Raw genomic sequence first — 13383 nt, 5'->3', positions numbered from 1 at the left:
GGTGGGGTTAGGGTCTTGGGCCAACAGCAGTGAGATGACCTACAAGGCCTGGTTCCCCGCATCCTGCCTCCCATTTCCCACTTCCAAGTCAGGACATGTGGGCAGCGGGCAGTGGCGTTCTCCGCTGGATCCTCCTGGGGCTTTCATTTTCCATGAGCTTGTTTATGGAGGAGATAAAAAAAGAAGATAAAGATGGTGAAAGTTCTCAAGTCAGAGGTTCTTTATCTTACACAGAGTCCGTTCCCAAAAGACCCATCAAGATTTGTCAGTAAATATTTATTAGATTCCTACTGTACTCTGCAACCTCCAGAATGCAGAAATGGAGAAGATACTCTTCCTGTCTTTGAAAAATAAAAAATTACAAGTACTTTAATAATGGGTGTCACGAGATTTTTCTTGTCACCCCAGAAATGGTTATTAGCACTCAAAACGGAGACTAAAGAATCATCAAAACCCCATAAATTGAAGAAAGTAGAAAACAGTACGAGTCAGACACTTCCTCCAGCCATCAGCGCAGCCCCAGAACCTCCCCAGTTCATGTAAGCGGCTCCCTCGGGCTACCAGCCCAGGCCCAGGGGCAAAACAGCAAAGAGGTAGAGAAACGGTAAAGGTCCTGGCGTAGCCTGCCTTTCCGCTCCAGTGTGACAAGGATGTTTGGGCCAGCAGTCTTCTTCCTATGCTCATTTTCCACTCAGAGGCCTTCCTTACAGCTTAAAAAGTGATCACCAGCTTTTCTGAGAATCCTTTCATCATTGACCTGGCTTTGAGATCATCAGAGATACCTTGGAGCTGCACCGGCCAATATCGTAGCCACTATCCACATGAGCTTTTGAGCGCTTGAAATGTGCTATCAGTGGAAAACACACACGAGATTCTGAACATTTAGTTGCGGGGTGGGGGCGGTGTAAAATATCTCAGCCCTATTTTACAAATCGATTACATGTTGAAATGATGATATTTTGGACATATTATTTGGATAAGTAAAAATATATCATTAAAATTAATTTTACGTGTTTTACTTTTTAGTGTGGCTACCAGATCATGTAAAATTACAGATGTGGCTCATATAACATTTCTATTGGACGTCACTGCTGGGGAGGTTGAAATCTCAGAGCTGAGAAGTCCTGGTCCAGCAAAGCTTTACACCGCCTTGGACCACAAGGGGGCGGTACTGCAGTGCCCACCCGGCGCCCGCAGGACTTTGACCGGAGGCAGGCTGGCTCCCCACATTTTCTAATGCTGTCTTTTAAGGGTAGTTTTAAACTGCTTTTTCTAAAATGTAAATGGTTCATACTATGTTACCCCTAAGTTAACATAAGTAATAATTTCTCTAGGGCAGGAGTCCAAAACTCCTGAATTACAACATTCAAGACTGGAATTTTAAGGAAGCTGCAAGTTTCACTGTGGGGAAAGAACTATGAGCAAATACCATAAGCAACCCCATTGCACATTAGTAAGGGGTTGGTTAAATCAACTAAGGTGCAGCTATAATATGGAATCTTTTGTAACTATTACAAAGGCTGTATGAATACTTCTAGATATGGAAAGACACTTGGGCTAAATTCTGTAAAAAACGGCCAGCTGCAGAATTCTATGTCCAGTATGTATGTCAATTTTGCTTTAAAAAGAAAACCATATCAAAAGCATACATTTGCAAAGACAGGGTGCTGAAAGGATAGTTTCCAAGGGATTAATAGTCTCTAGACAAAGAATATGGATGACTTTCGTTCCTTATTTTTATAACGGCTTTTATAACTAAAAATTTTGTTATTTTTAAGTTGCCCTACCCAGTCTTCTGTAAAAGGGCCACCTTCTTTCGCAAATTATCCTGAGCTCTGGCCAAAGGAAGAACCAATGTCTTCGTTAAAATCCCGACACTTTCCCAATGCGGAGCTGAGGTTTTCAACCTTGTTCCATCTCGTCCTCTAACCCCGTGTGCATGTCGTTTCCCCTCTAGGTTGTGGACCCCTTCACCGGAGCCCTCTGTCGCTTCTCTGTCCCTGCCCCACCGCCCGGTTATGGAAAAACTAATACAAGATCGGGCTGACGTTTCAGAGCGTTCGAACTGGAACTCAAAGCTTACATCCCTGAAACAACGTGACCGGCCAGGAACCGAGGCTCTGAGGACCCACTAGCTGCAGACTTCTCTCCTGAGGGGGACAACCTGCGCCGCCTGTTTCCAGGTGGAGCCCGGCGCGGGTCCCCTCACCGGTCACCGCTTGAGTAGCAGCACCTCGGTCCAGCTTGCGCGGTGGGAGGGAGCGAGCGCTTCCTCAGCGTACACATCGCGGAGGTTGAGCCTCGAAGTTTGGCCCTTTGGAGGCGCCGTCCGGGCCTGCGTCCCGTTGTGTCATGTGATCCGGGAGCGCAGGAGGCCGGTGGCAGAGGAGGAAGAGACTCGCTGCGGGGTCTGGGGCCCGAGTGGACAGCTGGCGGGATGGAGGCTACCTTGGAGCAGCACTTGGAGGACACGTGAGTCATGCGGCCTCTTCTGACTGTCCTGAGCTCGCAGAGCGGGGATTTGAGCGAAACAGAGGGCGCAAGTTGTGAGTGCCGGGCGGGCGGGTTGGGGACGCCGCGCGACCCCCAGGCGGCTGAGTCAGGCGGTGAGCCCTGTCCCGGAGACGCAGAGGGGACCGGTGGCCTGGAATTAAAATCTCTCCAGGACTCCTTTGGAGCGAGTCTCTGCAGCCCGAGCCGGTGGTCAGAATCGCTCGTCATGTTGAAATTGTCCGGGCAGGGTTGTTCTTTGCGAGGTTCAGGAAATGAATTTGGGGTAAAGATGTACCCACCTGTGCAGACAGGCCCTGCAGTGTAAACATTAACACACATGCCCATCTCCTTCCGTGTGTAACCAGTTACTTGGTGATTCCGACTATGAAAGGCATCTTTCCTGTTTTTTGAGCGAGGACTAGCTACGTAAAATTCAAACGGCTTACAGGGAAACAGCTCCCTCGCACCAGTGCCCCTCAGCTTCCCGGAACTTCCTCTCCAGGAGGCAGCCGTGTTCCTTAAGAGTTTTTCAGCAGTTATTTCAAGTGAGTTAGTACGCTAAAGCATGCGCTTTAACGAGGCAACAAATCCTAGTTATTGCAATGTTTGTGGCCCTCTAAAGTTCCCTGGCACATAATCTTTTCCCTCAGTAGAGAGAAACGAATTTAACTATTTCAATTAGTTGATTGCAATTTAATTTTTCTTGGGGTAGGGCGATGATAATGAAAAATGGTTGAGAAACACTGATTTAAAGCACTTAAAACAATGTCCGGTACGTAGAAAGCCTATCTGTGTTATAAATATTTAAATTTATTTTCTTACATCATCTGTTTCTGGAAGTAGAATGAAGAATCCATCCATCGTTGGAGTCTTGTGCACAGATTCACAAGGACTCAACCTGGGCTGTAAGTATCTCCCATCCGTCCTTTGGTGGGTGGGGTTGCACGGCATTTGATGTTGACTAGGAGCCCAGTGTGCTGTTATTCTCTAGTTTTTATTCCTGTTACCCTGCCACTTTCTGGGTACTTTTGTGAGAGTACAGATTATCTCCAAGTAACAAGGTTAGAAAATTGAAATTTATGAAGGTAGAAATGTTTCTTGTAGTTCTAGCACTGTACAGTTGTTTCTACTAAAATAGTATTTGACTCATTTTAAATTGGGTCTAGAAAGGACTTCGGATAATGACAGCAGTTAACAGTTATTAAATGTGTGCCGTATGCTCGGACTGCTCGGCTTTGTATACCAGTCTCTGATTTTCCCAATCATCCTGCAAGATGGCTGGTGCTTTTTTTCATCTAACTACACTTAACAGTGAGTAGGCAGTAAAAACAAGGCTTAAAAGTTGAACACACCTGGGTTCAACCTCCTGCTGTTCTGTTTGCTGATATTGTGAACTTGGACCCCAAAAAAACTACCCCCCCCGCCCCCGCTCAGTTTATTTACTGGGCTGTTTAATAATTATTATTGAATTGCATTTATTGAATTTTCACTATGTATCAGGCATCATTCTAAGTTCTTTACATATACCAGGTCATTTAATCCTCATAAGGTAGGTAAATTAAGTGGTTGAGCTGGGATTTGAGTCTGGCTCCAAAGCCTCTTAATCACAATACTATAAGATTATATAATGTGTGTAAAACACAGCACAGAACCCAGGCATAATGCTCAATAAATGGCAACAATTACAGATGAGGAAATAAATCCAGAAATCTAAATAACTAAAGCATTCAGCTGATTAATGTCAGAACTAGTAAGCCTAGGATCCTTTAGTCTTTATTCTTCTTTACTGCAGGACTTATAAAAGCTGTGAATTTTTGCAGGGAGAGTGACTGAAAGAGGTAATACATGTAACTCAGTTAGGTTTTATACACAAATCAGTTGGGAGAAAAAAAGGCATATGGGGTGGGGGAGGGGGCCAGGGCGCTTGCCAGGCTTAGTAATGGAAAGGCTTAGTAATGGAAAGGCTCAAGTGAGGAAATCTAAAACTAAATAAGTTCCTTCAAGGCCTGAAAGATTGCACTGTGTCTGTCCAGTTAATGTTTTACTGGACAGACACAGTGCAGATTGCACTGTGTCTGTCCAGTTAATAGATTTACTATCTATCAGTTCTGTCATAGTGCATGTCTGTTACCTGACTTAGTTTCAGGCAGGTAGGCTTATGTTGCCTTTATATGTGGAATATATTGTAAAGTAAACTTAGTAATTACTTTTTGTACCTGACACCTAAGATTTAGTTACTATCTTCGGGCTAAAACAAGCATTAATAAAAAGTCAATTCTGTTGAATTTGAAAATAGCCAGCTTATTCTAGTGGAAATAATTGCTCCCAGAATCTCCACATATGCTGTCAAGGTGATCTTACAACTGAACTCCTGAATAAAGATTTTTATACCTTTTGAGGTTGAGCTCAATAAAAGGAAATCAGATTTCCCATGAGGAATTAGTTTCAACAAGTCTCTTGCCCTTATTGACTGCTTTTTGTCAATCTCACCTCTGAATTTCTTGTTGGTTTCATCACAGTTCCTATAAAATGAATTTATGACTTTCAGATTGACTTGAATTACAGCTTCCTTATATGCTTGAGAACATGTTTAGAGATGGTAATGGGAATGACTTTCAAAGTTGAGTGTCTGTTATGGCTTTACTGATTTAAGAACTGTTGTCTGGCTTTCTCACTGATGTAACTAGCTAAGTACCACCAGAGCAAAACCATTTCATGTCAGTAACTAACCTAAGAGACCATGAACTAAACCTTTTTGTGAATAATTCAATGAGAAATACTCCTACAGCTCTGTACTCATTTTTGGACAGTCGGGCAACATGATGTCATCTCTGTCTTCTAGGCCGTGGGACTCTCTCAGATGAGCACGCTGGAGTGATATCTGTTCTAGCCCAGCAAGCAGCTAAGCTAACCTCAGACCCCACTGATATTCCTGTGGTGTGTCTAGAATCAGATAATGGGTGAGTAGATGTCAGCAGATCCCATCCTTTCCTTTTTACTTGGAAAAGTTCCTGGGAAACGTGCCTGGGGCCTGCCCTGTGTTCATCAGTGATTCCTCGTTCAAAGTGCTGATAGGACCACGGGAGCAGATAGATTGATCTGTGAAGCTAATGTGCTCAGACTAGTTCCATGTAAATGAAAAGGAAGAATTATGAACTATCAGTCTGTCAAGAAAAAGTATAAGAGGGAAACCGTTCAAAACAGAAACTACTTCTGTAGTAAGAGAAACACTAAAGATATTCCAAGCGAGAGTCCTCAGAATATTCTAATAGTGACAAAAGCAGAATACAAAACTATATACAGTATAATCATAGTTTTGTAAAAAAAAAATATATGTAAATAGTATATATGCAGATTTTAAAAAACAGGAAAATATTAATCGTGGTTGTCTCTGAGAGGCAGGATTATAGGATTCATTTCATTTTTATATCTTGTACTTTTCTGTATTTTTCAAATGTTTTGTTGTATTCATATGGCGCTTTTATACATAGAAAGATGATATATAGAGTCCTAAACCAAACAGCATCTGTAATCTTACACTGACTCCCACTTGTACAATGTTTTATGGATTATCTTCTGCTTTGCCTTTCAGGAACATAATGATTCAGAAACATGATGGCATCACAGTGGCCGTGCACAAAATGGCTTCTTGACATCTCACATCAGTTTTCCAGCAACCTGTCATAGGGACTCAATCCCACCTGTGTTAATTATCGTACAGACTGTTGAAGTTTAAGTAGTTAGGCCATTCATTTAATGTGCATTGTGTACTTCTCTCTTGGTTTTAGAACAAACTGCTTTTTAACACTATGGACTGACTTATCAAAATATTAACAAAGGATCACGTTTGGAAGCAGCAGGTCCAGGTCTCTTTGTATATAGAATTTTCTTATGTTCAATAAATTTGGTTGGAAGAAAGCTTGGATCTTTTCTGGATTCTTTAAATTCATCAAATATTCATTTTTCCATTTCTAATTTTTTTTTAAAAAATGTCTTTGCTCCAGATTACTCTTCTTTTTCAGAAGCTTCCTGAAATACATATAGTTCCACAGAAGTGTCCGTGGATATTTAAAACAAAGTATATTCCTACCCCATAATATTAACATAATAGCTAATATTATTAAGAGCTTACTATATGCCAGGAACTCATTTAACTCTCATTAGTAACCCTACACAGTAGGTGCTCTTATTTGCCCCATTTTACATTTGTGTAACTATGACCACCGGGTTAGCAGTCACCATTTGGACTTGAGAGTCTGACTCAGAGCCTGTACTCTTAACACCCAGATCACTATAGAAACAGGTGCGTTTGGCCAGAAAATAATCTGCCATTTGAAAATACAGAACATTATCTTTTCTTCAACCTTTATAATTAACAACAGAATGGAGCACAACAGGCACGAAAGACCTCATTTCGTTGAATTTGAATGCAGTTCCTGTTGCTCCTTAGCAATTTAATATTTGACAGTATAAAAAAACTCCAGAATATTAGTATTTATTTAAAAATGACAAGTATCTACAAATAAAAGGTGCTATCGAAGATAAAGACTTTGAGTAAGACATGGCTCCAGCCTTTGAGCTTATACTTTGATAGGATATGCGTGTCGTCTTCACCATACCAATACCTGACGTGTCATGTACATGTTTTATTGTGTCTTCCCCACTAGTACAGACACTTTGAGGCCAGGAGCTGTCTTATTCACAGATGTATTCCAAGCACCTAGAACAGTCCTAGCACATAGTAGGCACTGAATAAATACTTGCTGAATAGATGAATATATAACAAGTAAAAAGGAGTTTCTGGTATGTACTGGGCCTTTCCAGGCAGAGGGAGCAGCAATGACAAAACAGGTGATAAACCAAAAGCTGCAAGGTAGGGCAACTACTTCATCCTTGAATATCTGCTTTTTAAGAATCCTAGGCCTTATCCTGTTAGTAGAATTGGGCTCAGAGCAAGTGAGTCAAAGTTGAGCTTTCAGATTAATCTGAGGTACAGCAAGCTCATTTTTTCCAAGGAGAAAAACTTTCTTTTGCTTACCTATGTATCTCCAATTCCTAACCCAAAGTAATGAGAGCCAACCTTTAGTGAGTTATTGCTGCATTCTAGATAATGACTAAGCAATTTACATGCATTTGGCTCATTTTATACTCTCATGCAGTATTATCACCATTTTAGAAAGAAATAGGCTCAGCAAGATAAAGTAGCTCAAGATCAAACATGAGACTAAAAATTAAGCAAATTGGCAGAAAAAGAACAAAAGAGAAAGATGACTGAATTGTCTAGGTGATAGGAAGAACTGAGTGCCTTAGGAGTCAACACAGGAAGGATTACAGAGAAAAACTGGCTGGGCTTGATTTTAGATGTTGAAATTGAATATCTGATAGACATCCTGGTGGTGATGCTGAGTAACAAACGTGCTGGGTGCTTGCTATGTACCAGGCGCAGCGCTAACCCTCCAGGGGCCTCCCACTGCATTCAGAACAAAATCTGAAGTTCTCACCAGGGTCTCCCAAGCTGGGCATGACCCAGCCCTTGTGCCACATCTCATGCCACCTGCTGTCTACACATACCCCTGTCTAGCAGTGGCTGGCATATAGAAGACAACTTTATTGAATAAAATGAATAAATGAACATGCTTTCTTATTTATTCTTAAAAACAATCTTTGAGGTAGGGTGTAATGTACCCAATTTTATTAATAAAAGAAGACTTGTGCTGGAAAGAGCTCAGGGCTGGGGAAGGCTGATTTTCCAGTCTGTACAGAGCTGAAGCTAAAGTAGGATTGCATGGGTGTTTCCCCAAGACCACTCCTGTGATGGTTAATCTTAAGTGTCGACTGGGCCAGAGGTTATCCAACTATTCGGTTAAACATTTTGTCTGGGCGCATCTGTGCCTGTGCTTTGGATGAGATCGGCATTTGAATCAGTGGACTAAGTAAAGCAAATTGCCCCCCTCAGTGTAGGTGGGCCTCAGCCAACCCACTGAAGACCAGAACAGAATAAAAGGCTGAATAAGAAAGAAATCTTTATCTCTTCCTGTCTTCGAGATGGAACGTGGATCTTCTTCTGCCGATGGATTCAAGCTCAGACCAGAACTGCTCAGACCAGAACTGCACCATCAGCTCTGACTGCAAATCTTGGACTTCTCAACCTCCGTAATCACACAATCCAATTCCTTACATATATGATCTCCAAAGTTTTTTTATTGGAGGCTGATTACACAGGCACCCTCTCCCTAGAATTGGCTCAAAATTCTAGACTCCCAGAAGGAAAGCAAGTGTTCACCATAAACCATATTGTTTGCATTAATAATTTAGGCACAGTTGTCTACTCTTATAATTTAGAAAATGGTGGAAACCCTCTTAAAATCTAAGTTCCCCGTTGCCAGCCAAAGGGGAACCTTGTAAGCAAGACTTTCAAAGGACAAGAGTCTCGGGCCAGCTATGTTGACTTTTCTGTACCAAGATTCAACAAGGACAGGGAAAGATTCAGCTAAAAATAAAATCTTTTCATTCTAAATGCTAAAAATTATTCATGGGCTGTATTTGACAGTACAGTGAGGATAATAGTGTGGACTTAGGAAATCAAGTTGCAGGTCTTTCTGAATGACTTTAGGGCCAAGAATGAGAAGGTTAGACATTAAGGGAATTATTTATGTTTAGTTAAATAATTTGACTTAACCCAAAAGCTTTAAGTCAATTGGGTAGAGATGCCAAAAGGTTAACTAATATCCCAGCTGTGGCATAAAGATTCTTTGCTTTTGCTATTAGGCCCCACCTGATTAATAAGAACCATTTTTCGTGAATTAAGTATCAATAGTGGGTCTGATAAGAAACAGTCATATATATTTAGTCAATCCTCACAACAAACTTGCAAAGTAATGTTAGCCACATTTCACAGGTATGGAAACATACTAAGACTGGGTAACTGGCCAAAAACCTTCAGGCTTTAAAAATAAGTTGAGATTCTAACCAAGTCTGCATTTCCCGCTATACCTCAAAGATTCCTCTATGAAAGATGTTTCAAGGGGTTCATCTCTGAGGACTTTACAGCCCTCCTACTCTCTATGAATGGCTGGCTCATTGTTCTGCCACATTGCAAATCCAACCCCAGCCCTCAGCATCAGAGCTCTCGATCAGTATAAAGCTTAGCCTCGTCTCACCCAGAGCTCAAAATCATAGGTAGATAGTCCTGCTTTAAAAGAGCAGAGAACATCCATCAAAAAAAAAGAAAAAAAAAAAATCAGTCCTACAGATATTCATTAAAAAATGATTTCCAGAGTATGTTCATAACTACAAACAACACTCTGAAAAGTATTCACCTTCTCATTTGGAGTTTTGCCCTCCGCTGAAGGTTTGTTCGATCCTTACCACCAGCACCACAATCTTTTCCATCACTACAGGGCATCTTCCCAAACCACTCAGCTGTGCTTCTGCTCGCACTTGAATCAAGTTTAGTTTTAAGAGCCTGAGAAGACCTGTACTTAAAAACATGCAAAAATATGTGATTTCCCAGATAAAAGAAGAAAAACATACTTTGGCCTAAATTACGCTCTGGTTTAAAACCTGGAATGTTGATGCTGGGAGATGAAAGGCAATTTCCTGTTGATTTTTTTTTTTTTTTTTTGAAGTGGAGGGTGGCACAGAGGAAAGAAATGGAATAAGAAAGCTGAATCATCCCAGTAATTTTCTAGGCAACTCAGCCTAAATCATTTCCAAAATGCAATAAGAAAAAAAATTTCATTAAAATTCAAGTATATACCTTCTCTGGGAGGAGTCTGGCATTAAGGTAATCAAGTATTTCAAAAAAGCAATTAGAACGGGGCTTGGAATTTCAAATTATTACCCAGAATATTTAGTCAGTACACAAAGGTCACACAAATGGGTCAAACTTCCTGAAGATTGTGATTTGGAGCCCAGGGAACGTATCTGCCAACTCTGGGAGGGTGGTCTGTTTTCTCCTATACGATAAGCATGCCGAGGGCCTCCCTGAGGACCAGTAGAGGCATGGGTATCAGTGCCTGGAGCACAGTGTTAAGATAAACTGAGGCATATTAAAAATTGTAAGAACTTATTTGAGCAAAAATCGATTTGAACCGGGCAGCACCAAATGGGAAGTGGTTAAGAGCACTCCACCGACAGGAGCTAGGGGAAAGTTTTCATATAGAAAAGGTAGAAGACAAGCAAGGAAATTATTGATTGGCTATAGCTTAAAGCCTGGTTGGTCGTTTGTAATTGGTTGGCCTTAGGTTTTGAGTTTGGAACCTTGAGGCATTTACAGGCATAGATCGGGGTTTGTTCATACAGGCCACACCTCACAGGGTCACCTCAGTGTAATGACCTCGTTTAATTAAACAGTAGGTACCAGAGGATTTTCTACTTGGTTTACTCCAGTGTTTACTTTTGAGCCTACCAATGAAAAACTCTTACCTTTCAAGTCAGGGTGGGTGGAGGAAGGGCCCAGGATGATGTCAAATCACAGCCTTTCCCCTCCTCAGGAAGTAAAGTCCACTGGCCCGAGAGCCTAAATTGGCTCTGACTTTCTGGGTCCTTACAATGCTCACTTGTTTTCACAGTGCAGAGGAATGAACTGCTTTAAAAAAAACAGTGATATTCTAGAAAATTGTATAGTTTAGTTTTCTTTCCGGAGTGCTTGCTTCATCTGTGGAGGGATTCCTTTGCTGACCACCACGTCAAAGGTAAGATGAAAACAGGGCTGTGTCAGGGTTGGTTTTCTATAACATTCGGAATGACCGGCTTCTCTCCCAGCCCAGCCAGCTCCCCAGATGGCCATTCCACATGCCCTGCCCGCAGTCTCCTTTCCAGGAAAGAAACAGCCTGCCTGTCAACCTGACAGTGGGAAATAAAGAATGCTATACTCCTTCCTCAGAACATTTACATTTTCTTTTTTGCTCTTTCTCTTTATAAATTTTTTTTTTACTCAACCATTTATTTATAAGAGGTAGCAGACTCTGTGGTCTATCACACTTCGCTCCTGAATACTTTTTAGCACATTCTCCCACAGAACTACAAGACCACCAACACACCTGAGATCTAACTTTGTCTACCATACAGTCCATTTTCAAATTTCCCCTACTGACCACCTAAAGTCCTTTACAATTTTTTTTCAGGTCCAGGATCCATTCAAAGAACAGTTGTTCCATTCTGTTGTCATGTCTATTTTTAGTCCTTTAGAATATCATCATTTTAGCAAGTGCTTTGGAAAGGGAATTCCCAAACCCGAGGCTCCCCTTCCATTTTTTATTTCTCTAAGTCAAGAGCTCATCCAAAGGACCAGAGGGTGAGGCACGGCTTCCCCTGGGATTTGACCTGCAGACCTGGGCAGAAGCCAGAGGCCACTCCACCATCAGAGGTCAGGCTTTGCAGTTAACTCCCTTGCAATTCCTGCCTAAAATAAAATGAGTGGTCATCCTAATGCTATTCAAACTGGTGATAGAAAATTTTCTGTAGTGGCTTTGAAGTCTCTCAAATCACAGCCTTGCATTAGCTCTTCTTACTTCTCCCATGGTTCTGTCTGGATTGTGATTGTAGAATAAACAGGGATAAAGGGACATTATAGTCACACAGACTTTGATGCGTAACTAAGGCCATACTTCAAGGGAATGGTCAAAGCCACGTGGACTTGCCAGGGGAAGTCAGGCAGTGGGCCTCCAGAAAAATCCCCAAAGATGGTAAAAGTCCTGCTCGCATTTTTAAGGTTGAGATCAGAGTCTATAAACAACTTTAGAAACAGGTGGAAATCATCTATTAAAGGGTGAGATAAAAATAAAAATTACAGTATAAGTGGTTTTAAACCATAGAGAAAAAGAAAGAAGTTTAGAAGTTTAGATCCGTTTCCTGTCAACTGAATCAACTATGTCTTGGATTCATCACAGGGATCTCCTGCATTTGGAGGAAGCATCATGCTGAAGAGGGAGGGGAAGGCCCGGCCTTACACTAAAGCCCTGGATGGAGGTTGGGGATGGATGATTGTGTTTCATTTCTTCCTGGTAAGAATTTCCCTTTCCTACTGCCTGAAAGAGGGCACTCTGGAGAAAGGCTCCAAGCAGCCTAACAAGATCACTTATGAAATCCTCCGCATTCTAATGGATAGGGGGCAGAGCAAGGCCAGAAACCACCAACAGCTGCTTAAGTCAGTGGCCCACAATGAGCCCATGAGAAAGTTAAAAACATCCACCTTGAGTGAAAGCAGCAGCATTCCCACCCTCTCTCCTCCTCTTCCCTGTCATCCCTCAAAACCAGAGAATGTTCCAGTTACATCAACAGCTCTGCCCTGGCTGCATGACAATCAGGCTCTGGGGACAATCATGCCTTTACCTGTCCCAGAAGCAGCCCCGGGAAGCACTGAAGAGCGCTTTGGGTGGCTTCTCCTCAGCTCAGCACGCAGGTCACACTGCTGGCAGCTACCTCCTTCACCAAAGGGGATGGGGACATTTCCTCTGTTCTTCCTGCTGCTCACTTCCCAACCCACCCCCACCAGCCACAACCGACACTAGAATTAGGCCCAATGGGTATTTTCCGTGTCTGGAAAGGGAAAGGATATGGATTCTGAAACTGGAGCCTGATTTTTTTCCCCTTCATCCATAAGCAACTGGATCGGGCGCTCTTTTTGTTTGTTTTGGGCACTCCATTTTAAATGAACTTCTTTTCCTCATCCTCCCAGAAGCCCTTGGGGTCGTTGCTGGCGATCTGAATCGTTAGCATGGTCATTCTAGAATACCGGTGAATCCTATCACGACTATTCCCTTAACTACCCTGCACTGACTGGCACTAGACTAGCTCCAATTCCTCCTGTGTCTCTAAAGAAGTTGTGTTAACTCTGAGATGTGCTCACAAAGGCACCCTTTCCCTCCCTGCCCAGCCCTACAGTAA

General features: G+C 42.2%; 2 protein-coding genes across 3 annotated transcripts in view; both read left to right on the top strand.

Annotated features, from left to right (window-relative positions):
- Positions 1–2334: 2334 nt before the first annotated feature.
- Positions 2335–6411, top strand: LAMTOR5 (late endosomal/lysosomal adaptor, MAPK and MTOR activator 5). 2 transcript variants are annotated; one of them, XM_006919621.3, is made up of 4 exons: positions 2335–2472; positions 3337–3398; positions 5336–5453; positions 6086–6411. In XM_006919621.3, exons 1-4 carry the CDS (start codon positions 2438–2440, stop codon positions 6144–6146), a joined length of 276 nt encoding a protein of 91 aa, XP_006919683.1. In that variant the 5' UTR covers positions 2335–2437; the 3' UTR covers positions 6147–6411. The 2 variants fall into 2 exon arrangements, with proteins under 2 accessions (XP_006919683.1, XP_015450866.1); XM_015595380.2 differs by having other exon boundaries at positions 2341–2472; positions 3334–3398.
- A 134-nt stretch (positions 6412–6545) lies between these two features.
- Positions 6546–13383, top strand: part of SLC16A4 (solute carrier family 16 member 4) — a 29739-nt gene continuing 22901 nt past the window's right edge. Inside the window, exon 1 of the mRNA XM_025052284.1 lies at positions 6546–12500. Coding sequence (XP_024908052.1) covers positions 12414–12500 — 87 coding nt within the window. The 5' untranslated portion in view covers positions 6546–12413. The remainder of the gene's footprint in view (positions 12501–13383) is intronic.

This window comes from Pteropus alecto, unplaced genomic scaffold (genome assembly GCF_000325575.1).
Source record: "Pteropus alecto unplaced genomic scaffold, ASM32557v1 scaffold106, whole genome shotgun sequence".
In the NCBI taxonomy this organism is placed as follows: domain Eukaryota; kingdom Metazoa; phylum Chordata; class Mammalia; order Chiroptera; family Pteropodidae; genus Pteropus; species Pteropus alecto.
Note: the sequence above shows the minus strand (reverse complement) of the source record. Positions and strands in the feature narration are given on the sequence as shown.

Excerpts from the sequence above, each read along its gene's own strand:
- LAMTOR5 (XM_015595380.2), top strand. The coding sequence starts at position 2,438 with ATGGAGGCTACCTTGGAGCAGCACTTGGAGGACAC. Across the intron at positions 3,399-5,335 it reads ACAAGGACTCAACCTGGGCT|GCCGTGGGACTCTCTCAGAT; the intron begins GTAAGTATCTCC and ends TCTGTCTTCTAG. Across the intron at positions 5,454-6,085 it reads TGTCTAGAATCAGATAATGG|GAACATAATGATTCAGAAAC; the intron begins GTGAGTAGATGT and ends TTTGCCTTTCAG.